General features: G+C 38.6%; 2 protein-coding genes across 7 annotated transcripts in view; both read left to right on the top strand.

Moving 5' to 3' along the window:
- galnt13 (polypeptide N-acetylgalactosaminyltransferase 13) overlaps nt 1-11,333 on the top strand; it is a 33,198-nt gene extending 21,865 nt beyond the window's left edge. For 2 of the 5 annotated variants that reach the window (XM_067516222.1, XM_067516221.1), the window contains exons 10-12: nt 310-408; nt 1,194-1,328; nt 8,321-11,333. In XM_067516222.1, coding sequence (XP_067372323.1) covers nt 310-408; nt 1,194-1,328; nt 8,321-8,461 — 375 coding nt within the window. In that variant the 3' untranslated portion in view covers nt 8,462-11,333. Of the gene's footprint in view, nt 1-309; nt 409-1,193; nt 1,329-3,715; nt 5,315-8,320 lie in introns of those variants that run through there. The other 3 variants (XM_067516220.1, XM_067516219.1, XM_067516224.1) reach the window with 3 other exon arrangements.
- Nucleotides 11,334-17,997: 6,664 nt separating this feature from the next.
- Nucleotides 17,998-27,002, top strand: part of kcnj3a (potassium inwardly rectifying channel subfamily J member 3a) — a 28,353-nt gene continuing 19,348 nt past the window's right edge. The window contains exons 1-3 of one of the 2 annotated variants that reach the window (XM_067516226.1): nt 17,998-19,556; nt 20,472-20,688; nt 24,522-26,475. In XM_067516226.1, the coding sequence (XP_067372327.1) occupies nt 18,879-19,556; nt 20,472-20,688; nt 24,522-24,781 (1,155 nt within the window). In that variant the 5' untranslated portion in view covers nt 17,998-18,878 and the 3' untranslated portion in view covers nt 24,782-26,475. Of the gene's footprint in view, nt 19,557-20,471; nt 20,689-24,521; nt 26,476-27,002 lie in introns of those variants that run through there. The other variant, XM_067516225.1, reaches the window with a different exon arrangement.

Below are 27,002 nucleotides of genomic sequence, written 5' to 3'. Positions count from 1 at the left end.
AAATTTTTCACATCCAAAATACAGTTAAGTGACTGTTAAAATAGTTGCAGGACAACTTTTAGACAATGCAAACAGTGGCATTAAAGAAGAGGACAGATATATTGAACAGGACCTTACTGGCTTGTGTTATTGGACATTTGTGAAGCACAAAATATAACAATAATACATTTCACAGGTTATACCCCACCATTAACAACATGATTGCCTAACTAACTAATAACAATCGGTTTTACAATATTAGAGTGACAAATTTAAAATTGCAATTTAAGCTCAAGTAAATGTCTAACGCCAAGTACATCTTGATGGTAGATCAGAAATGTTGAGACCAACCAGTGTGTGGACAACATGGGAAGAAAGGAGAATGAGAAAGTTGGCTTTTTCAACTGTCATGGCATGGGAGGAAACCAGGTGAGGAAAGCAAGCCTAAACACCAGATTTTTGCCATTATTCATAGTATATTTCATAAACAATACTGTATGTTTAGTCTCTCCTAACATAATGTTTCTAACTGAAAAATGTACAAACATTTTATATAGAAAAATGTATAAATGCTGTAAATAGATGTAGAATATGACTTTTGTTAACACTCAGCTTCCCAAGCTTTTAATACTACATCGTCTTAGATGCATGAGCTTTGGGAATTTGTTTTTGCCCAAAGCTTGTGCTCAGTCAGGTTGGACACAAAGTGTCTGTGAATTGCCAACTTTTAAGTCAATCCACAAGTCAATACAAGTCTGGGTTTCTGCCAAGTTTTTCTTTTTTGTTTTTAAAGTGCATTGTTCTGACTCCACACTGTGGATGATTGTAGTCTTTGGCATTTGAGAAGGTTTGTGCCAAAAATGTGATTGTATTTTGGTCGTTTATCCTCTTGGTGTGTATTGCTGCACTACACAAGACAAACTCTTTAATTTATCCCATTGTAACAGAAGTACACGAAATAGATTACTGTATTAACAAAAAAACAAACAAAACCCCCCCCAGAAAAACTTTTATATTATATGATCAGAATCAGTTCACAACACATGAAAATTGATGAAAGATTGTTAAAATAAAACCAAGAGTTCACACTGTATGACAGTCACCTATCTTCTCTTCAAAAGTCCTTTTATTCATAATCATAGTGTAGCATATATTTCTAGAATGCAATCTGATGAATAATAAATAAAGGACTGAGAGAGACGTCTTGTTTCTAGGTGTTCTCATACACAGCAGACAAAGAAATTAGGACTGATGACCTCTGTCTGGATGTCTCCCGCCTCAACGGACCTGTCGTCATGCTCAAATGTCACCACATGAAGGGCAATCAGATGTTTGAGTATGATGCCGAGGTAGGATCTGTGTTCCCCAAATCAGCTAAAAATAATGAGGCTTTTATTGCAGCCATCCAGACCTTTATTCTGGTGGCTGATGTATTAAAAATGACTGAAATGCTGATGGATTGTGTTTGCTTGTGTCATAATGATACGTGTGGTTGGGGTAAAAAGAGTGTTTTTGTTACCACTAGGTGGTGCTGTATGTAAGGTTTTAAGTCTCAACTCATGCTCTCTCCTTTTTATATAGTATATTGGCAAGTGGGAATATGATTTTGAGGTAAGAAGGTGAGGTAAATGTGTCTAAATATAGCTATATATAGTTTGAATCCAGTACTCCCATTATTGTGAATTATCATAATAACTGTGTGTGCACTGTGAATTGTCAGTGGTTATTAGAATAAACCTTACAAAACTTGTGAGTGTAATCTATTTTGCTAAAACAAATCCATAATTAACAAGGGTAAAACATACAGTATAAAATTATAAATGTGGATTTTGTGTGATTTGTTATAGACCTGCAAATGTGAGTCAATCACAGATTATTTATCTGTATGACCGTAGCACCAAAATGGAAACTCAAAATAGATAAATGGCAATGTCAAAAAACTGCTTATTGTTTCATAGTTTCCTTAATCTCAGAGGAGAAAGAAAATATTCTCCTCAAGCTATGTATGGATTATACAACTCAAAAGCATCTTTGGTATTAACAATTAATGCAGGATGGGGGAGGGTTAGAAACAACTTCCCTACAGTGCTATCTATCAGTGATTGAGATGTCCTATTGCTGACATGCATGACAAGGTAAGACCTGACTCTGATGGCCTTTCTGTCAGGCATTAGACAGCCCCTAGGAGAAATCATCCCACATTTTTCTCTGCGTCCAATGTTAACGTGAAAAAAGTGAATAATTTATAAATGAAGAGGGCAGGTCTCTGTTGTAAACAGCATTGGGGTTTCACTGCTGTCAGCGGTTGTAGTTACTTTTAGCTCAAGTGTGATGGACAGGGGCTGAATCCTGGGTGACCACTGTACCATTAACATTTCATCTGGTCATCAGTTTCAGCTCAGCAGGAATACTGTACCTGACTTTTCCATATTGCCGCTGTATTCATTCACAACCACGACAGACTGCCCTCCTTCTTTTTCTCCATCTGCTCTGCTGTTGCAGCCAGAAATAAGCAGTTTTCATTGGGCGCTCTCCAGCACTCACACATGAAATTACCAGTTACATCTGTACTTTTCAGTTGGATTTACACGAGTTTCATGTTTCATTGCTGTATTTTCCCAACTGAGAGTTATCAGGTTGTCTTGTCCACAGAGGTACAGTAGGTCAGCTGCCTCAGTCTGTTCAAATAAAAGGCTGAATTTCCTCACACTGTCAGTACTTTAGGTATTAGAAACATGACATTTCAGTCATCAGGCATTAGATTCACTGTGTGAGACATGTTTATTCCTATGCTAGTAGTGATGAGAAAAAATATAAATTGAAAGTATTTATAACTTTGGTACATTTCTGGTATCATGAGGCCTGTAGGATTTTATTAGTTTTAATAAAATCACAGAAAATAAAATGCTCTTATGGTTACAGAGTCGGCCATGTGAGTTTAATAATACTGTGCTTTGACAATAAAATAACCCTATATTAACCATGGGTTTATTTAGGTTGAACTGTGTTCTTAGCCCCTGTCAGGCATGTATATTTGTTCAGGCACCTTAATAATAAGTGCCAAGCTGGATAGATCAGAGCCTAATTGCAACATCTGAGATTCTAAGTTGCAATTATAACTTGAAAGTTGTTTAACTAAAATGTGAAAGCAAAACCCCCTATCCAAATTATAAATACCCAACCAATAACCCTTTGCTCATAAAAACATGTAAATAGAAATAATAAATTGGATCTTCCCCAACTTATTGAATGTATTTTTTTTGCAGAAAAAAAATTTATTGTTTCAATGAATTTGATAAAGTCGTGTATCTCGTTTGTCTCCTATTTACTTTAATCAATTATTGGTCTAATATCTAATTAGATGTCAAGATTTGCTTATTCCTCTAAATTTGTTGATATGATCTGTGCACTGTTTCATAATGTAAATTTTGTACTGGATAAATGTGATCAATATTGAATCTCACAGAGACTGTGATTGTAACCGGCTATGAATATTTTTTAATATTTGGTAATGCTTTGTCAAATTTCATTCAAAACTCAGCTGATAAGTCCAGGTACTAGATTTCTTAAACGAGCAATGAAGCTCTGCTATTTATATTATCTGTAAGTAAAAATTTACTTTTCATTGAACTGGAAAATGTTGCTATGAATAACAGATGGATTAATTTAGGAATAGCTTGATGACTCCGATCTACCTTCACTACCATCTGTCCCTCTCACTCCTGGCATGCTGCAGAAGCACACCTTCTTTCACATCATCACCCAGTCATGTCTGACCATCAGCCGTCTGGAGGATGGCACCTATGGCCCCACGGTGGAGTACTGTAACAACAATCCTTTGCAAGCCTGGATCCTCCATAACTACACTCGTCAGGAGGTCGCTAGACGCCTCTACTTCAGTACCACTGACTATTTTCTCTAAGCTCCCATCTGCTCTGGGGGGGTTATAGGTCCTCAGGTGAGCGGATTTATACAAATTAGAGTAGGAGCTGGTGGTCACCCTAGCTGCTCTGTAGTGATGTGATTTTATCATTGTAAGAAAATGAAGTGCTTTCACCTCTTTGTGCTTTAGTAGGCACCTTTGTAGCTGATTGCTGTCTTTGTTTATAGAATAATAATGTTTTGCTGTTTTGTGTTAGTGAGAACAAATGAATGCAGAGCTTGGTACTCGTATGTTAAGTTGTGGCAATTGTGGATGCAAACAGTTTTAGGAATCATGCGGTGGCTTTCACCTGTGACCTTTCAGGGGAAAGCCATGATCACAGGCCACATCAAACAATGGCAGATGTCCAATTATGATGGTGCTGTGTAGATGCTTTTTGCAAGACCTAGATATTGACAAACATAAATACTGTATTTTGATGTGAAAATTCCCATTCTGTCCCTTGGACTGCAAGTGTTTGGCGAATGATGTCTGGAGGAGGATGTGATTATTTTTTTGTTGATTATCTAAATTCAAGGCCTATTGAAATGGGCCATTGTTTACTAGTTCTTTTGAAGTGATCCTTCATTGTGAACCTGCCTTTCATGGCCTTGGCCTCTCAGGCCACTCTCCTATTGGCCTGTAGCAGCTGTGTACACTGTGTGCCATGTACATATTGTAAAACCAATGAATCCCAATTCAGCGCTTTTCACCAGTCTGTCTACTTATTTACATATGTTTGCGAGGAATGTTTTTCGGATCAGCATTTCTGCCCATTTGTTTGATCTATTTCTGTTCATTTGTTATTTTTTGCCTTTTGCCACCACAGTGTCTCTCACTTTCTGGTTCTGTTCTGCTGAGTTATCTGGAGTCTGCACCTCACAGTCCTGTACTGTTGTAGGTCTCAAAAAGCAAAAGAGCAATTTCACTGTAGCATGCCACATTATTTGTGTCCAAGCAGGGTAAATTGGGTAAGGAGCTCCCATGGCTGCTGGTGTGTGTCAGAGTTGCGGCAGTAAAGTGACCTGCTGTTAGATGTCCTGATTTGCTGTTCAAACTCAGAGGTCCTTGTGGCATAGGCTGCACAGGAGGAGAATACGTACACAAGTGCAGGCCACTATTAGAGCAAATGAGGCTATTGCCTACTCTGCTTTGAGACAGAAGCTGTTTTTGTGCTTCCCACAAAATGCCGTTCAGACCTCTAGATCTCCCTTCAGAGTCAGGACAAGATGGTGACGGAGAGGATAATGTTCCTCAACTGGGGTTTATGGTTAGACTCTGTCCAGCTGTCTCAGCTGTGACTTGCATGGGAGGAACTGCTGATTTTCTTGGAGGCTGAGAAGGGAGTTTTTATTACCGCAAAGGAGGGATAAAATAATTTTAATCAATGGACAGGATCTCCACATTTCTAGTATTTTTATTAAATGTGTTTAAAAAAAAAAAAAAAAAAAAAAAAAAAATTCCAACATTATGCTGTCATCTCTGCTACAAGAGTAGGTTTAGTTGTGAAAAACAATTCTCTAAGCTAAGCTTATGATTGATGGTAAGCTAAACTGGTCAAAGAAGCTACATACTTTATTTTAAAGATATTATGATTTTGCTGATTTTATTGGTTGTGGGGGTTTTTTGTTGTTGTTTTTTTAAACATTCTGGATTTAGAAAACATTCCTGGCTTTGCTTGGGCTTAGCAAAAATGTGGAGCAACCTTTTTGCCATGTTTGTAAGGTTGAACACCACCTGCTCGCTTTGTTCTTGGTCTGTTTGAACAAATTTGCCCTGTAGGGCAGCCCGCAATGTGCACTTCAGGAAAGACGTGTGTGTATATGTGTTCGAGTGCACACACTTCTTTGTATCCAGGCAGAGAATGTCAGGCTCTTGTGTTTTATAGCTTAAGATCAAACATGCAAGCATCTCTATGTGCTCATTAGTCTAAGCATCCTCTGTCGGCAGTCAAAGCACAGTCTTGTTTTAATGAAGAATTATGCCTCAACTGCAGGATAAAACGGGGAACATGCCGTGACAGGTATTGTAATGGAATGTACTGGGGTTTGTAGTGGGTGATAACTCCCAGGACTTATGCATCTGAGTTAACATGCATGTTTTTTAAAACGCCTCACTTTTAGCGATAGACCAGTGCTTTATGTTGCCGTAATAACCTCATTTTATTTTAATTTTCAAGTTTATCTCTGGGCATTGTTTTCCCCAGCAGAGGCTCAGCTTCTCCGTACAAACCAACTTCAGCTCCTCTATGTCTCAGCATGAGATCATTAGGATGAGAAAAGCAACTCAAGTGAGGAACAAAATTGCGGAAGCGTGTTACTTCTATGGGAATGAACATAAATGGTTAATCAAGGCCATTGAGAACGCGCTTCCAGTTGTTAGTAGGGGGGTTGTTATCACTGGACCATTTGTGGCAGATAGCCACAGATTTCTGTGCTGCATGCTCACGTGGCACTGGAGTTGAGCTCATCACAACAGGTGTGTTTTTCCAGTCTGGACATTTTAAAAGCACTTGTTCTGTCCTATGGCTCTTTGGGTTTATGTGACAGAACAGTACATGTACAGGACTGGAAGGGGGAGAGAATGTGTGGGGTGTTTCAGGAGATGTGTCTGAGCTTGTAACCGTTTGCTACTGCAGAGTAAACTGTAAAAATAGCAGGAAGCTTTGAGGTCACAACCATTTAAATCTAATACGGTTCTTAAAAGTAAAATAAAATAATAATGGGAGACAGTTAAGCCTATATTATTGTTTACCAATTATATAGCCTGAGAAATTGGAGATTGAGTTGATGTGTCAATCAACTGAAAATTAATCGACTCCCTTTTTGATGAGCAAAACTAAACCATTACTGTGATAGAAACTGAAGCTGACATGTCCTCTTTGCAGCAAACACTTTGACTTGTAGAAAAAAACCACTGGTGTTACTAATAATAACAGTGGCTTAGCTTTGTAGAAGTATGTCTGTAAGCCATGACGCAGTGTCACAATGAGCCAGTGTGAGTTTTGCCAGGACCCTGTAATGGAAAGAAGCTAAATAAACACCTGTGTTTTATCTGTGTCTCAAAATGCCTTTCATAATGCAGGTCATGTTATCAGCCATTGTCACATAAGCATAATCAATGATTAGTTACTAGATAATGACATGTGGCCTGTGATGTGTGCTGTAGCATCACGGCTTATTTTTAAAAAGGCTAATCTTATCAAAACAATTCACAAAGCCAGCAGCCATATTATTTATGCTTTTAATCACGTGTGACCAATGTGTGGCACCACAAGTGCCAATAATGCTACTTGATTATTGACTTGACTTCAGGATTTGTGTTTCGGCCATAAAATTACTCGGATGTTTGGCATTTGTCTGTGTACTATGGCGCTGGGTCATCCCACTTCCTGTTGAAATCTCAGCACATATGAATACAGAAATTAAAATATTGATCAAATTGATTCATTTCTCTTTAAAGAAAATATTTTTATGTGGTGACACTGAGATAAATGTCTTCAATGTTTTCCAACTGCTGGGTTTGTAATGATTGTATATAGGAGAAATAGGTTTGGGGCCAGTATTCCTCATATGATGAATGAGGAAGTTGTTACAACACCGTTTAGAGTCTTTGCCCAAATTGATTCACAGTCCAGTTCGATGATGCTTAGGCGTAGTTTTTGGCCCTTTATATCATTTACCCTGCCAACTGCTGAGAAAATTGAAAAAAAAAACAACTTTCTTTTGTTGCTTCTTTGCCTTTTGATCAAGCATATACAGCATAGAGCGTACAATCTAAAAAATTAGACTGAAAAGGAGCTAAAAAGAGTTGTAGAATGGTGATACTTTTAGTGTTAACAACACTAACACAACTGATTTGATCATTCCAAATGTCAAAACCACAGCATTAGAGGTTGTAAGCCAGGATACATTGTCACAGTGTCGGCTTCAGTTCTTTTTGATCCCTTTTTTAGACAGCAAAGAGTCAAAGTAATTTTCAGAGAAATCTGTCTTTTAAAATCTACAAACTGCTTCTGCGAGCAGGCTTACTGCATGCTGTGCTGTCTAAGGGTGGGGCTCACATTTTTTGGAACATGGTTCTTTTCTTCTTTCAATTGCAGTTATTTAGTGTAAGAAGCTTGGACTGTTGACAGGTATTTTTGAAATGTAAGAAATCAATAGATAAAGTGTGTCTGTGAATATGCATCTTAGTCGTTTGAGTGGATTGACCCTTCTCCAGGCAGGAGTTGAAGTCGATGAGGCAGGTCGAGGGGAAATTAAAACCAAAACCTTAACACTTAATAACAGATGACACATGATGGCGTACTGACTTAACAGCAACTGTGTCCTAGGGGAAAAGCTTATTATTCTGTGCTTGTGCTGTGCCCTCATGTTAATGTTTGCATCTGTCTCATAGCTGCTGTCTGTTTCCTTCCAGCGACTCACACTTCTGCATGTGAACAGCAACCAGTGTTTGGACATGCCGTCTGAGGAGGACAAGATGGTCCCTACCTTAAGAGACTGCAACGGCAGCCGCTCTCAGCAGTGGCTGCTCCGTAACATGACCCTAAGTGTCTGAGCCTTTGTCTCACTGCTCACCCCACCAGGACCATTCCTCATCTAAACTGGTCCTGGCTCTCCACACCCTCACCAGGTGGCTGTTACCACACGCAACATATGCCCCTTCCTGTAATGGCCTGGCCAGTGAATACAGAGATCTAGAGATATGGAGACATCTCCTGTTACAGCTTGCTTCAGGTTTGAGCTGCATCTGCCATTTAGGCGACAAGGCAGGCTGTACCTTTAGGGACCTCATGTCCAAGCGAATAGGGGAACAAAGTGTGAGGTCTGCGCATAGAGAACAGACTTGTGTCAAAGCACACACACTGTGCCAGGCACCTGGTAGCCATATATCTATTGTGCTGCTCAGACTGCTGCTTAACTGCTGAACCAACAGTTCAACAGAAGAGCATCCACAAAAATGCTGTAAGACATGACTCTGCTTTGCCCTGCACTGTAAAAGACCTTCATTATCCATGCAGTGGTTTGGTGTCTTCTGTAGGTACGATCTGTTTTAAAAGCAAATTAGTTTTTATAATTTGCTGCTCATCCTCTTTTCATATCAGCTTATGTTACATTGATACGATGAGAAAGTAGCGTCAAAAATTTAAATTCTCATCAGTTTGGGTGTAAGGAACTATTGACATTGCAGTTATTTTGCAATTGGTTTTATTTTTCAAAAGAGGATAAAAACTAGGTGTTCCATGGCAACAGTTAAGAAAACTTTGACGTGGCAAGAAGACCTGCTGTCTCTAGTGTGCTGCTGACTGGAAGATGACTTCCTTTTTATTCTTTAAGTATTTATACAAGGCCCCATTTTAACACCTTGAGATGGCATTGGTTCAAATCTTTACTGATTTAAGATTTAACCTCTGTAAAAAACATGCATCATTTAGGATGGTTTCATTGCATTTAGTAAGCTGCTAATTTAGGCTTACATCCAGACAGAATGTGGAAATTGGCTAAATAAGCTTTTATTAAATCATTTGTTAATATTTTTTCACAACCTGCTCAGTCATCAGCAGCTCCCACACGTCCAGTATTGTGTTCGCCCTACATTATATACATTAAGCTTTAGCATCTCTCTTCATTAGTACAGCTATGTAGGATGGTAATAATAATACATAGTAGTGTAACTGTAGCCCTCCATACTTTACACTGTGATCCACCATGACTAGAGACTCTACAGAAAATCATACATGAAGAGTTCAAATTACAATTGAGACTAAGGAGTTAGTAACCCACTGGTTAAAACTTTGAAATTGTGAATTCTATTTTTATTTATTTTTGTGTTGACATTTTTATAATGTACCAATATAATTAACAGTACCAACAATTATAATTGGTATCAACAATTCTTGGCTCCTATAATAACAGAAAAATATTTGCAGCCCTATGCACCAACATCAGGGAGACATTGTTTCTACAAGACCTCATACATCATCTTACTTATTGGCAGGCACATCTGTGATGAGCAAATTTGACCCAATAAATGCAAAATTCAAAACACTAGTTTGATTTTTACAGAAAACTTACTTTTTTTGTTTTGTTTTTTTTTAGACTTAAAAATAATGAACACATTTTTGGATTTCTTAATTTTCAATAAACAATCGTCACAAATAGGTCCTACAACAAAGCTGGAAAAAAATTGATTAGCTGAACATTTCAAATGACCATATATTGTTTTCATAAATGGAAACAAAAGTGCAACATTAACATCCATCCCTGATTTTTAGTGAAAAACCTAAGTGTTGCATAATGTTCAATATTAGGGAAACAGGAGTTACAATCAGTACAGTGCTGATTTGAAAATGTGAGGCAGCTGTTTGGGCAGAATGCATGCTGTATAGATTCCTGCTTGAGGAAACAACGAAAATGAAAAGTGGCCATCAAAAAGAAAGTAGTAAGTAATCACAATTCTGCTCTGTGTAGATGTGATTGATGTTGAATGAATGTAAAAGTTGTCCCTGTCCTCTAACTGCACTGTATTATCACAGCTATCCCAGTGGGTGACTACTAAAAACATACATCACTTAAGATATTGCACAATTGTTTTCAGTATCATGAGAAATCACGATGAGCTGAATAGTTACGTGTGCCTTTAGAAAACTGTCTTGTATTTTGTTTATTGGTTTTTAGATATTTAAATTGGTTAGATGTTAATTTTGTTTTCATTTAAAAAGCATATTTTTGTTGATAATAGTGTTCAATTTATGAGATATGACTATTATCTCAATGCTAGGTCAAACACTTTGTTATTCCTTAATAGTTATGTCAGTATGCAACATATCAATAGTTACTCATCACCTGAGAAAATGTGAGTGATACTTTCCATTACATTGTTGTCTGGGGTCAGGCAACAGTTGCATGTTACTTTACATGATGCTGTTACCATGTTTTATCACCATTGTTGTACATACAGAAACAATTATTTTTCTAAGATAAGCTGTAAAACTTGAAGACTTCTCAGAGAAAAGGGTTTTGAATGGTAAAAAGATCATGAGGTTTTGCAGCGTTTTATTCGGAATCAAGGTAATAAAAACCTGTGCTTACTTTGAGTTTTGAAATTGCAGTATGTTTTGGAAATCATTACTGGTCCCATGAACCCAATTCTCACACTACCTAAAGGACCTTAGGCGAGCTTACACGAGAGGGCAACTAATGGTGAAATACTCTTAATGCTGCTTTAATACTGAATCCTTGCCAAGTGCCTGCTTGGTATTCAGACTCTCTATTTTATGTGCACACATTTGTTGTTTTTCATTATCTTAAAAAGCATGGTGTTAAAATAGGAATGTAATGTTTCAATGTACTTGTTGCAAAGTAATGTTACCGTTTGTTCATTTTGCCTTTTTTCTAAAAAATAAAAAAATAAAAATAAATAAATCATTGACTGAACATAGAATTGGCCTTAATTTCAAAGTCAAGGAGCTGATGAATATGTGAACCCATCACATCACGCTAACACATTAGGTGCTAAATAAACGTTCTGAAAGCTTTCAAAAATCTTATTACAATCTTATTACAAGGCTTATGTGATAGTGATAGTTGGACAACACAAGCTTAAAAAGATGCCGTAGAAAGTGCAAATGTACGTTACCCTCCTCTTTTGTCCATCTGATTAGTGCACTTCCAAGAGTTTTCTTACATCTGCATTGTATATAAGAAGAAATTTCTTAAAATCCTTAGTTTTACTCCCTTTTTAAAGAAAAAAAAAAGTTAGGGTGAAGTTAGCACCGCCTTACAATGACATGGCATGTAAGATAAAAACAACACACATTCAGCTGGTTAAAATGTTTTTTTGATCATCAGAAGGAATGAAAAATGGTCAAGAAGTGTATAAAAAGCATAATAATTAAAATTAAATTGGTCAAGTTTGCATCCCCTTTGATAATTATTAAAAACTTTAAATAACAATTTAACTAGTTGAATGTGCATTAAATATTGATTAAATCTTTGTTTTGCTCTTTTTGTTATTTCAAAACAAGGGAAAGCAAACTTTTGCATAAGTAAAGAAAATCTACACAACTAAAGCTTGTTAAAGGAATCCTATTTAGTTTTTGGTAGTGAGCTTTGAAGAGGCTTGTACTGTAGAAGGTCTGAATAGTCCCAGGCTTGTGTTTTTTTTTTTTTTTTTTTTTTTCATAGTTTTGCATTGCCTATTTAATAACTTCCTCTCTTCCTGAGATATACATAAAATTTACATCGCTTAAGTTTTTTTAATAGATATTTGTAAGCCTCTCCAAGGTAGTCACTGCAAAGGTATTAATAGTTGCTGCTGTGGAGCTGACAACACATTAATGCCTCACCACACTCTCAAAAGGGGCCCTGACTGTGTTTTCAGCCCCTCTCACAACCGCAGGAAGCCAAACCCAGACTGGTTAACTGGTCCTGTGGGGATAAGATAGTGGGTCTGTGGTTGGGCCAAGGGAGTCCATTAAGGGGTGAGAGGCTTTAAAATAAGAGCTGTAATGGAGGTCTTATCTGTCGTTATCTGTCGCTCTCCGTGGCTCTGAAAGGTAGAACATGATCAGAGCTTCTCACCGTGGATGGTGTGTAAGTTTATAACTAAATAGCTAACTTTATGACAAATATTTAAATTATAAACTCATTTAATCTAAGGAAGTATACATTTAAATATCCAGATCCATGTTACACCCTTATTTCCCCATTTTAGTAAACAAGCTCTTTCAGTTAGGTAGTTTAACACAAGATACACGTGTGCCTGTGAAACAAAGAGTTCGGAAAGATGAAAATCAAAGTTCTACTGTACGAATTTGCAGTCCTTTAAAAGACTTGATGAGTGTAATCATTTCATGTAGGTGAGTAACTGCACTGATGGAGTATGATTCAGTGCAGCAGAGCACACTCGAGATGTTAAAAAGTTCTAATGACACAAAATTAAGATAAGCCAGATATGTCTGCTGATGAGCATTTTGGATTTTGTGCGGCCGGCATTACAGTTGACATCAGTGCATTTAAGGGTATTGTAAATTCAGGCAATGTGAAAAACTTATATGGGCAAGTGGCCTCTTTTTTTTTTACCCTGTTGTTGCACGCCTCAAATAAAAGCTCATATTTTCACCTATTTCTTTCATGCCCTTATCCTGAACAGCTTTCAAGGACGAGACAGCAAGATATGAACCTCTTACATTCTAGTAATGTGATTGTCTCTCTAACCTGTTTCCATTAGACCATTATGACAAGAAGCACTCAAAACTTTCATGCCTCAACTTCAAATGCGATGCTATGTCTTTTGTGTCCTATTTCACAGAGTGTCACCAGTCTGTTTAATTGTATGCTGGTCTGTTTCTCCTTGCTCAGTATATGGGGCTCCATCAACTAAGTGAATCCAATAATTGGCAACAGCAGTGAGGGGGAGCATGTAGAGAAAGGGGGATAATCAACCCTTTGGATGTGACTTTCCTTCTTGTGCGAGACCAGAGGAGAAATTCTGCACCTAATTGTTGATGGGACCCAAAAGTTCCAAAGCGCTGCATTGAAAAGCAGCATTAATTAGATATGGCTGAAGGCTGGCATCTCAGTAGGGGTCAGGAGGCCCACATACCCACAAAATTATCTACAGTACCTGCCTTTAAAAGTGCAGTGCCAGCCTAGAGATTTAAGAGAAACATTTTTGAAATGCCTGCAATCTCTTGAGTAATTTTTATTGATTTGCAGGGAGGAAGTGGCTCTAACAAGCTTCTCCCATGTGATAATCTCCTTTTAGCGATGAAAGCAGTGATTAGGAGTGGGGGCCCTGCTGCTTTCAGCAGTAATTGTGTAGTAATCAATCATCAATCTCCAGGAGCTGTTGCACAAAACACTCCTGTTCGGATTCTATTTTTGACCCCAGCGACAACTAATAAGGTCTCATTTTAGCTGAGACAAAAAACAAAGCCAATGGACAATACCTATATCTACCTGTTAGGGAGTGGAGCATAACTCCAAGTATATGGCTGCTGTACAAAATCTGTCATTCTCCTCATGTCAGTATACAATGCTATTTTGCTTCCACTGAGATGTTTCTTTACAGTCACTCATAAACAGCTGTAATATCCTATAATTACCACAAGATGCTGACAGTTTCACATGTCCCTTAAAATCTCCATATATTGACCCAGTTGCTGGACCCCCATGGAATAACTGGTTTGTAAATGCAACTCATCTCAGTCACCACATGGTTTTACATTACACGCTAAACATGGACGAGAGCCCGTTAGTGCTTCAGCATCCAGTGAGCATGCTTGAGATCATGTTAAGGCCTCATCTCTGCAGGGGCAAATCATAGTGCATGTCTTTCACAAGATGGGGATGGTTTGTTTAAAATTCAAAAATCAATGCTGTAGCGGCAAAATACATTACAGAGCATATTTAGAGAGGCAGTCGCAAATTTGTAGGGGGGAAATAGAAGAACAAATCCATCACAGCCAACATCAAAGCAGAGATATCTTTCCCTGCTCTCACTGATTGTAGAGATTATAAAAGAAGATGGAAAATTAGAGAAGATTGTCTGTAGTGATTGGCTGATCTTCTTTAGAGGATGACCTCAAGTGCTATCCTAGCTGATTCACAGAGGAGGACACATACATCTCGCGTCCTACATTGGTCTGATTAGATTAATAAATCAATCCCATCCCTGCCCGCCCATCAGGTTTTCTGTGCTATTTTTATGAAATGGGTTACAGAAGATCATCACAGTATTTCTGATCATAAGCTAAGCGATGTTTGACATGGGCTGTTCAAAGAAGCACCAATCAAATACACGTCAGAGGTCAGATGGTGTTTTGTAATGGAAAAAGAAGTCAATTTCTGGAAATGATGGTAGAAAAAACATTTTACTCAGTAAGTGCACCTTTTACAAATTCACCCATTAATATATGGTAATTACATGCATATATTCCAGTACAGTGCCCAGTGTTACACATCAGCTGCCTGCTGGTGTGTGACAAGAACAAGCCCGGACCTTAAGCACTTTCTTGCATGTACCTGTCATTGACAAAGTCTCTGTGTTGAGCAAAATTAAACTTTTTCTGTAGGCTTGGAAAGGAAGCTTAACTGCACATGACAATTAACCAGGTCTGTTACATGTAGTTCACAGCTAGTTTCACATTTTCTCAATCAGCTTCCCATTATGATTGATTGGTCCTTAATGTACAACCCCAATTCCAAAGAAGTTGGGAAGACGTGTAAAATGTAAATAAAAACTAAATGCAATGATTTGTAAATCTCATCAACCCATATTTTATTCACATAAACAACATAAGCAACTCATTTTGAGTTTGATGGCAGCAACACATCTCAAAAAAGGAATAAGGCGATGTTTACCATTGAGTAACATTCCCTCTTCTTTTAACAACTTTCTGTAAATGTCTGGGAAGAGAGGAGATTTTTTGTTTTATGATGTGCCAAACGTTTTCTATTGGTGAAAGGTCTGGACTGCAGACTGGCCAGTTCAGCATCCGGACTCTTCTCCTGTGAAGCCATGCTGTTCTGATGAATTCTGATGGATGCAGGTTTAGCATTGTCTTACGCAAGGCCTTCCCTGAAAGAGACGTTGTCTGGATGGGAGCATATGTTGCTCTGAAACCACTATGTACTTTTCAGCATTGACGGTGCCTTTCCAGATGTATAAGCTGCCCATGCCATAGGCACTAATGACCTCCATAACCATCAGAGATGCAGGCTTTTGAAATGTACGTGGATAAAAAGCTGGATGGTCCCTCTCCTCTAGCTCACAGGACATGGGGTCCATGGTTCAAAAAAGAATTTCAATTATTGATTAATCTGACCACAGAACAGTTTTCCATTTTGTCTCAGACCAATTTAAATGAGCTTTGGCCCAGAGAACATGGCAGCATGTTCACATATGGCTTCTTCTTTGCATGATACAGCTTTAACTCACATTTGTAGATTTTACAGCAAACTGTGTTCACAGACAATGATTTCTGGAAGTGTTGCTGAGCCAATGCAGTTTTGTTTGTCACAGATTGGTGAAGCTCTGCCCATCTTTACATTCCAGAGGCTCTGCTTCTCTGAAATGCTCCTTTATACCCAGTTATGTTACTCACATGTTGCCAGTTAACCTAAATACTTCTCCTAGGGTTTCTCCATTCTTGTTGTCCCTGTTTCAATTTTTTTGAGATGTGTTGCTGCCATCAAATTCCAAACGAGCTAATAGTTTCCTTGAAATGATAAAATATCTCAGTTTCAATACCTCATATGTTGTTTATGTTCTATTGTGAATAAAATATGTGTTGATAAGATTTGCAAATCATTGCATTCTGTTTTTTTTTTTACTTTTACACATCTTCCCAGCTCTTTTGGAATTGGGGTTGTATATAATCACACAGTTTTCTGCCTAAAACTGTTTTGCTCATTCTGCATGAGAGATTTTGTCTCTTTTCTTTGAACTCACAGGTTTGAGGATCGCAACATCTGAATCAGAATCTGACAAGACTTGTGTTTTGTCACCACCAATCAACTCTGATCAAACCACACCTCTGCAATCGTGATGAAAGCAATTAGTTGAGAGTTTGACTGTTAATACTTTTTCAAACAGTGATTGTTCCCTAGTCAGCCATGAATCATTGACTCATGAGTAGAGGATTGGAGTTAATTGCCTTTTCTAAATGCACATGCAGTACTGACACTTTGACAAGAGTTGTGGGGGGAAAAACGTTTGTTTCAATGAGTATATCAGTGAACTACAGCAATTAAAATTTCTGGCTCATGGTGCCGGCTGACTGCCTGTTGGCCAGTCAAAACTAATAGTCTTATTTTTCCTCTGCAAATATGTGAATAGCCTTTTCCTCCTAATGAGGGCCGGTGTGCATGGTGGATGACCTGTGTACATCTGCACTCATTATAAAAGCACAAAATCCTGCAGAAGCAGTCGCTAATGTTCACCTGGCAATTATGACAGCACTGTGACTGATGTGGAAATCTTTTCCTTTCTTCCCCCTCAAGAGGCCTAAGTCACAAAGCCTCACACACAACATTTAGTGGCACATCAATGCAGCACTGTGCTGCCATGCAATCATTCATTTGGAAATGGTTATGTCAGCCCTCTGTGCTGATTTTAGAAGCTGCTATTTGTACAGCAGTGTTTGCTGGGCTGTCGTGGTAAACTACGAGGAGTTACCGGATAACCAGAGAGGTGGATATTGCCTGCGACCAGGCTGACCAGACAGCTTATTGATCCCTGTGAACTCAGACAAATACACCAATATGGTTAGAAGATCCAATCAACAAGCTAGATGATCAATGCTTTATTGCTGATCAAATAATTGTGCTTTTAGCAGGAAGTATTTTCAAAAAAACCCCAGTTTAGTGACAACTAGAAACACCTCATTACTGAGTGGGGGGAGGAGACAGAGAGGGAGAGGAGGAGAGAGAGAGATAAACCATTTAACAGAGATGGTTTTAGAGACACCGTGTAAGCTTGGGCAACTATGGTGTGGGTGTATTCCTCCATGACCACGATGTTGGTAATATGATAAGAGAATTTGGCATAGTGCAGCTTGGTTGCAGCTCTTTGCCCCCATGAGATCTAATACATTTTGCTGTGAGTGTCAGCAGCTTTCCTGTAGAACTTGTTTCTCTGTTAAAATCTCTTGTGTGTAACATCTGCAGAATAAAGGGAGTGCAGTCACTCATGGGATGAGAGTGGGGTCATCAGTGGCTGTTAGCACAAGTGACCCTCATGCACAAGCAGTACACAAAATGCATCTGTAAATGTCTACTACAGATAGAGTGTTTTCTTAAATTACAGATATATTGTAGAGAAAATCAGGTAAACAGTAAAAGTATTTGTGCTCAGCATCAGAAAACTAAGCTTCAAGACGATGATAAAAAGTGTAAAATACTGATGCTTCTGTCACTATTTTTTAAAATCAAAGGTAGAGTTTATCATCATATTCACCTTTTTGGCAGTAACCAACTAAAATTCAGTGCGATCCTATGAAAGCATTAATGCAGTTTCATATATGTGATCACTTAAAAAACTGTCAAATCAGGGGAATGCTCTTCCCTCCTCCTCCTCAAACTGTCTGTCTTTGTAGTACCACTAGGCAACAGTGAGTGCATCACTGGAACCGTGGAAGTGCGCAGAAGCCGCGCAGAGAAATCAAATGGAAAGAGGAATCTAAGCAGCCAAAGAAGCATCTGATGGATATGTACCGCTAAACCATGAGAAGCCAGTCGACATTGTTCTAAGAGAGGGGGAAAGGTCCCCGAAAAGAGCCTGGGAATCAGCGTCGATGCGCGCAGCCAAAAATGACGACAGTGGGACAGTGATTTTCTTCCTCCATCTCCTCATTATTTACAGTCATATGCTTGGATGCAATTCATCTCCTATGTATACACATCACAAAGCAAGGACTGGAAGCCGAATAGTCTCCAACACAGCCGCGAGTGCGCACAGAATCGTTTCATCCAGGAAGCCGTTTCCAGCCTATTCTTACGCAGAGATCCTGCTCTTTAATGGAGCACTGAGGGATTTTGAACTTTCGCATGAAAACTTATACTCTGTGAGTACAGTTTTGAACAGGTCGATATAGCCCCAACCGTCACGGGCGATGAGTAATCCACGACGCATCAACTGATAAACCTAAAACCTGGACTGCGACTGGCGTGTTTGGATATCTTATCCTGTGCAGTGCTTATTTTAATTTTTTCATATGGCTTCTGTCTTCGGGGTTTGTAAACTATTCGTACATTGTTGATATTTCATGGCAGTAGAGTGTAGCAGCAGTAGTGTGTGGCCAAACAGGACGATGCAAGACTAACTGGGGCGAAGACAGCGCACTTTTATCGCCTTATTTCCAACAGGAGACATTGCGCACGGGCATTAACGACTGCAGCAACTAGAACCCAGACTTTTTTTTTAGTTTCATTGAATCCTTTGTTATTTCTTCCGCTGCTGCCATCATAGTATGTCTGCACTTCGAAAGAAATTTGGGGACGATTATCAGGTAGTGACCACCTCATCTAGCGGGTCTGGATTCAATCAGCCTCCCCCAGAGAAAAAGAGGAAGAGGCAGCGGTTCGTGGACAAGAACGGGCGATGTAACGTCCAGCATGGAAACCTGGGTGGTGAAACCAGTAGATACCTCTCAGACCTATTCACAACATTAGTAGATTTGAAATGGCGCTGGAATCTATTTATTTTCATCCTCACCTACACGGTCGCTTGGCTCTTTATGGCCTCTATGTGGTGGTTCATCGCGTACCTTAGAGGAGACCTCAACAGAGCCCACAATGACAAGTACACTCCATGTGTGGCCAATGTCTATAACTTTCCCTCAGCCTTTCTCTTCTTCATAGAGACCGAGGCCACTATAGGATATGGTTACAGATACATCACAGACAAATGCCCCGAGGGGATCATTCTCTTTCTTTTTCAGTCGATCCTCGGATCAATCGTCGATGCCTTTTTGATCGGGTGCATGTTCATCAAGATGTCTCAGCCCAAAAAGAGGGCTGAGACTTTGATGTTCAGTGAACATGCGGCAATTTCTATGCGAGATGGAAAACTAACTCTCATGTTCAGGGTCGGCAACCTGCGTAACAGCCATATGGTCTCTGCACAGATCCGCTGCAAATTGCTGAAAGTAAGTGATGCGACTTTTTGTTGGCGTGAATCCTTTTTATTTTTAACCACATTGTTGAAAATAGCCCACTTCATGATTTCTTTGGAAAACTGACATGAACATGATACCAGCACACTGACATTTAAGCCTACACCTAAAAGTGCACAGTCTTATTTCCAAATATTCACAATCAATACAGATTTTTCAATTAGTGGAACGACCGTAAGTCATCACAGTGGTCTTTTTTGTTACTAAACAAAAACTAAATACAGTATTTTGCATAGAATTCAAATAAAAAATAAACAAGTTTGACACGAGGTCGCTTAAAAATGTCATTCTTTAAAAGGTTGGAGGACTTGTTTTGTGCTGTTGCCTTCGAAGGGGAACATCTGTGGATTTACAGCTGTCTACCTCCTGGCTTCAGAACAGCCAACCAATAAGAACTTTTAGCACTGCTCTACAATGTAAATGCACATACACCTGTCACATACAGTATAGAGTGATTAGGAGATTATATGTAGTTTCCTGTAAAGAAAAGGTAGGTAGGAATTTATTATTCATCTATCTTACAAAATATTAGAAAACATTGGTTCTCAAAAGGCCTTCTGTTTTCCCTGTCCCAACACAGGAGGTGAGTATAATAAGACCAATAGACCCAATAGTATCCAAAAACTCAAACCAATTAGCTTCAGTTATTTTAAAAAGAAAATGTTTTAGAAGCACTGGTGTTCTACATGCTAAAGGGGGGTATTCTTCCAGCACAGGTACCTCTGTTGAAGAAAATTATAGTAATTTTTTTGATAGACTGATGATTGGTTGCACTGATTGCATATAAAATTTGGAAAGCCTACACAAAGGCCTTTCATAAGCTGGAGATTATTCTGCCTTACCTCTTCCTTTCCCCCACCCTCTGTCTCTTTCTGTACGCTTCCTCAGTCTCGCCAGACGCCCGAAGGCGAGTTCCTTCCTCTGGATCAGTTGGAGTTGGACGTAGGTTTCAGTACCGGGGCAGACCAGCTCTTTCTCGTCTCACCCCTCACGATCTGCCATGTGATTGACACCAAAAGCCCCTTCTACGACCTCTCCCAGAGGTCCATGCAAACTGAGCAGTTTGAAATAGTGGTGATATTAGAAGGAATAGTAGAGACTACAGGTGAGTGACAACCGACTTTTTTTTAGGCCTTGCTCTGGTAAAAATGGGAGTCTGTCCGTTGTTTTACTGCAACTTGTGGCTGCAGGCTACATTGCGCATTCGAGAATGTTGTATTGTCTAGTGCTACAGTATCTATTTGTGCAACAAATCAGATGAGTAGTATTGAATTCCTTCATGGGTGGTAATATCCATCCAAATTGACTCATTTGTGACTCATTGATTACTTAGTATTTTTTCTGCAGAGAAGATAATAATAAAAGCATTGGTTAGCATTTCTACATCATAGATAATTATTTTTCTGTTAATGGCTTTTAGCAAAAACAATTTAGGTAGTTTATGGATTTGTGGATGTGGAGCCAGGTTTCAAGCTACACACGAGAATTGAACACGTTCAAGCTCTAGCAGGTCAGTCTTAGGCTACATACATTTTCGTTTTGTTAACTGAAACAAATTCCCTCATTGTGCCTGAGCGCTGCTTACCTAAAGGCTGCTATTCTCAGAGGGAATAATAATTTGCTTTCTAAGGTCCCTTTGGAATTAGGGAATTTCATTTCCACAAGATGAGTAATGCCTCGAGTAAAATTCTCCACTGTGGTCATTTTAAATTCAGCCGTTTATTTGACACAGCTGATAGAGAAGTGTGGGGAGAGCTCCTCCAGTGTTCAGGAGCACTTGTAATAGGTTGGTTCAGAGGAAGCAGCATATGGAGATGTGACAGGAGGCTCAGAGGCTGACACCGCAGATGGCAATTAGCAAAGATGTTCAGTTCCTAATAGATAGGTTTGACTTCATTTTTGCAATTTTATTAAAGTCTCCTCGCTGCTGAGATGGATCTAACTAAGGATGTGTCAGTTTATGACATGCGTTTTTAGTGTGTTGTGTCATTTTGATGAGAGTTGACATATTTGTAAAGACAGCAAACATGTTGATGTAAAAATGAGTACATCACAGTGTACAGATGCACCTGAAAATGTGATCTCCTCAGTGAACTCTTGATTTCTTTCAGTTAATAGTTTTTTCTTTCCTTATGTGTTTCTGTCAGTTATGTATTAATTCACTAAATAACCAGCAAACACACACAGTCCAAAAAATCTAAATTTGTTTTGAGAACAATTGTGATGTGCAGCTAATTAACCTGCGTCTGCCTGGATGCCTTGTTTTTAAAGTATGAATATATTCAGTGTAGTGACATGATTTAATTATCACTGATATAGTCACAGATATTTATAGTATTGCAGTACGGTCACAGAAGCATGGGCACCATATTGTCCTCACTTACAATGATTATCTTCTCAGGATCATGATATGGTCACTTCGGAACTTCACAGACCCCTGCATGGAGAAGTAGTTGTGGAAAGGCTGATGTAGAAACAATCTATGGTTAAAAATTGATGTACAGTGAAAGTCTAAATCCTCAGATGCTTTCATTTCTGGCCAATGTAACTGTTTCCATGGCAACCTCTCCTTGAGTATTCAGGATTGCAGCACTGCACCTAAACTTGTTTTTTCTTATTCATATGGTATAGGAATCATAACACATTTCAGTAATGAAGCAGGCAAACATGCGACGCCGAATGTGAAATGAAATTGCTTTGTTGACTGCATCATCTGCTCCTAAAGAGGATCTCCTCTGAAATATGAAAAAGCACACGGAGGCGTCACTGTACCATCAAGTGCTTGCCAGAACAGGTGATACAGCAGAGAAAGAATAACATGAAATATTTATGAGGCCTGGTGTTTACTAGTGAAGAAGCCGTCCAACTCACCAGATTTATGTTTCTTTTTTGTAATGTGTTGAGAAACCACCCCCTGGAACACACACTAAAATATTCTTCACCCCAGATTAAAGCCCTACAATCACTGGCTTTTTTTGGTCTTCCTACCGGATAATAACAGACCCAACTGTGTACCCTTTGTGGCATAGTAAACCTTTGTTCCCCTATATTTTGTACTCAACTTTTCCTTGCACATTAGAGAAAATCAGATACTGTGGGAGCCAAAATTTTTTCTCTAACTTTTGACAACTGCTACGTTCACCAAAAAGGCACGAGCTCTTCCCCATTTCTTTGAAATAGGAGCCCAAGGTGTGTTTTTGATCACCACCGCAGTACGATGCACCTTCCAAATGAGACATGTAGGATGTGTGGTAGCAGCATATTTTCCTCGGAGTCATGCCAGTTGCTGCTTTGTGGTGTTGAGTTGGTTTTCTAACACGGCTGCAGGAAGATGTGCTTCTGTGGATAAATCAGCTTTATGTCACGTTGCAATTAATGTACTGTACCGTACACGGTGTCTGACTGCCTTCTCTGGAAAACAGGTTAGCCCAAGAGAAAAACGAATAACAAGTTTTGGATGAGTTAACAGCGATAATATTTGACACAATAACAATCAATACACACAACAAAAACCCCATCACTCCCACCCACAAGTAGCTTTAGAGTTTTGTACAGTGTCAGTGGCTACAGAGCAAATATGCCTGCCAGGATCTGTGTGTTAGCACTTCAGCCCTCTGTCACTTCGGTACAAAGTTACTTCAGCATTATTTGTGCTTCGTAGGCATGACAGGTATTTGTCCTATTGAAAGAGAAATTTGTATACTGTTAGACTGAATAACGAGTAATAACTGCAGCCCAGCTGATACGGGTTGTGTATAGTGCTTATTCCAACAAATGATAATACCCATACAATACATTTTAATACGTTTTTTATTATAAAGCTGTTCGAAAAATACATTACTGGAAGATTTTTAGGAGTTGAAAATCTGGGTATTTGTTCTCCCACTGCAGTGCAGAAACATGTGCTCACTTGTGATATGTTGCAGTCTGCTCTCATGTTAATATTGTTACATAACTGAACTGAACATAACAACTGGATAATTGATTCCAGCTATATTACATATAGTATACAGTCTGTATTCACAGTGGGAAATACGTTTTATACCATACATTTGCACATTTTGTTTTCCATCAGTGTAATGGAGAAACATCAATATTTGGTGATAATTATTAAAGCCAGAATAGGGTTTACTGTGGTTATATTTAGCAAAAAAATGTTGTTTTGATTAAATACAGACACAGTGGAAAGTTACTTGAAAGATAACACATGGTGTGTTTACTTCATCAACGTGTATACAAAAAAACACACTTTTTGTGCTTTATTGCCTTAAAACCTAACCAGATGCGGAACACAGGGTATCAACCTTGATGTCCTGTGTTTTGTGTGCCCACATATGTATAATATTAAATTGGTTCCCCAATTGTGTTGTAGCATCAAGAATCAGAAAATAGCAATCACTGGTGAGACAAGATTATTTTAACAAATAAAATGTACAGTGTAGGAAGACCAGGACCTTGACTCCAGTGACTGGGTTACGCATGCTGAAGGTCTCATCTGTAGTTAGGTTATGGCAACAAAACGACTTGTATTTTAGGCAAAAAAAAACATGCTCAATATTAACCAAAACTTTTTTTAGTTTTTCACTAAACAGTAACTTACTACAAATCGAAGTACAACTTAAGTTGAAGTACCCTATCATACCCTATAATTTGCTTTAAGTAGAAAAAAACATTCAACTTGCTGCTACGCAACTGACACTGAAAAATGTGTAGTAAGTGATAAAATAGTAAAAAAAAAAAAAGAATAGATAAAAAAGGCTGTTGATCTTCTAGTAATAAGTTGTTGATCAAAGGTCAGAGCTAATTGGAGTAAATTATTTGTAAATGTAACATTAAAACAGAAATGTATTTACTGTACCAGTACCTCAAAATTGTGTTTTTAGAACAGTACTTGAATAAATGTACTTAAATATTTTCTACCTCTGTCCCCTCTACCAGACAACAACGGCTTTCAACTTGTCCCTTCAGGGGTCTCCACAGCAAAATGTGTTCTGCATGTCGTTTTGGCATTTGGTAACTGGACCGGATTCCCTTCCTGCTGTAACCCTCCCATTTTTTATCCGGGCTCGGGACCAGCACCAGGGTGGCCCTCGGTAGCTGGGTGGGGCCACACCTGGTGGGGTGGCATTCAAACCCGCAGCCTTCTGCATCCTAGCCCAATGGTCTCCCATTCAGCCACCAAACCCCCTTCCCACTAGGCCCCCTTCTGTCCCCTCTACCAGACATTTCCCAAAACAGCCGAAACTACATGTATGTAAATAGAAATTGTCTGAGAAAGGATCGATCAGTGATGAGCAAATGTCCGCTAATAATGTTTGTCTTGTTGCCTGTTTATTCACTGGTGTTTTCAGTTTGTTTTTTGATTGAGCTCCTCTCAGGACTACAAACTGTACAACCTTTACAAACTAGAAATGACTTACACCACCCTCACTCTCCTGTTGGTTCTGTTTGGGGCAACTTACCCAGTTACCATTTAAATCGTTCCTCACAGTTTTGGGTCATTATTTGATTTCCAATGTTGCTCCACCCTTAAACCGGACTGTTAAATCAGCCACAGTAGTTGAAAACATGTACAGTATGTTTGCAGGACCTTTAAAAGAGTTGTGCAGCTAAAATGAACAGTAACTGAAGACCTCTGGGTTTGTGATGCATGTGTGAAAACAAATTGTGCTCTAAGTAAATATTAATAGCATTGCAGGGTCAGTTTTGCCGTTCCACTGCAGAGCCGATGATGCCCTGACTTTGACTCATGAGCTGATTCAGCAGTCTTAAAATATGCCAGAAGTTTGAATAAGCATGCCATTAACACCACCAATGCTGTTCTGCATTACAAAGGCTTAAATGCCGTGCCAGAGGCAATCTGTTCATTAGTTGAAGGGGTTCTTGAGAACCCAAAATAAACTGTAGCGGCCGGTAACAGACGTTTAGGTCCCCCAGCCATGTAACTATTCTGTGCATTTTGACTGAATCCATTTCATGATTTTGCATGTTCACTGTTTGCACATAATGCAGATAAAGCAAAACACTCATTTGCAAACGCTGCAGCTCCGGCATTTATATCATTTAGGACCATGCAATTTTCAGATTAGAGACTTAAAAACTAACAGAGATAAACAAGGTGTTGATCCTTTTCATGTGGAACTCACTGCCACAGAAAGAAGTCAGTCAGCACATTAGTCGATCCCTGAAATGTTTGTATTCTGTTTTGGGTGGTACATGGTGGCAAAACAGAGTTAAGAACTCCACAAGCTTTGCAAAGTGTTTTTAAATTCACTCATCAGCTATGGAAAGCAGTGAGTCATGAGCACAAACTGTATCATCAGCATAAACCTTTTTCCTTTTTTGATTAATCTGACTTTAATGCAGATGTGTGTAATAATCACACTTGCTTCATAAAAGGCTACAAATAAATCAGGTTTAGAATATTATTTGTTTTACAGCATTTGTCACGATTTTTTAGGATTTATAGGCACCAGAGCGCCTCCACGATGAAGTCAGTTGTTTTAATATTCATTTAGATTCTCGCATTTGTTTGCTCAGTGAGTTGATTTGTCGGGTGACACAGCAAATTTGTACTGCAGGCAAAAACACTCTGCCTACTGAACTAAATAATAATCTTGATGTTGTAATGTGTGTTGTACAGAAATATCAGCTCATCTCATCAGCTGCTTGTGAGGCAAATTTTGTCAAGCAGATAAAAACATGTGCCCTCTTGGATAAAGTTGTGAATTGATTTTTATTATTTTCAAAAATTTCTGACAGCCCCCTCTTTTTCAAACTGATAAACAGGTATAGAATAAAAAATAGAACAATCTTAACAATCTGCTCATTTTAAATGTGGGTGGCAGGGGCTAGTTGCACATGGGCTGTATCGACTGTTTATATTTATTCATGCATTTTTATATAGAAAGAACAGCTTTGGCTAATGGATTGCCTAGATACATATTTAATATTTGAAAGTGTTTGAAACTTTGTTGAAACTTTCAGCAAAATAAGGCTAAAATATGTCTTACGTACAATAAGGTGTGTAATAAAATATATTTAGGGCCTTAAAGACACTCTTGCCACTGCGTTTAGGTAAATAAAAACTAATTCCTTAACCTGAACAGTGGAAAGATTATTTTGTTATATAATACAATTACAATTATTACTATTAGGCTTTAATTGAGTTACTGTTGTAAAGCAAAAAACATAAATAAAGCATATATTTAGAAAATGAAATTAGGATGCAAACTGCGTAGTAGCAAAGCTATAGCCAACATAATTAATTGGAAACATCTATTCCCTCTGATTAACAGAACAGTCAGTGTCATGGCCTGATCTGTGGTGATTTTGTAATCAGTAGCAGTAATTGAAATGAAAATGGAAAGCTTTCTGTTCTGCCAGAGGCCTAATATTTTCAATCGTATGAGTGAGAGG

Source organism: Channa argus, chromosome 9 (genome assembly GCF_033026475.1).
Source record: "Channa argus isolate prfri chromosome 9, Channa argus male v1.0, whole genome shotgun sequence".
Lineage (NCBI taxonomy): Eukaryota > Metazoa > Chordata > Actinopteri > Anabantiformes > Channidae > Channa > Channa argus.
This window is presented reverse-complemented; position numbering and strand designations above follow the sequence as displayed.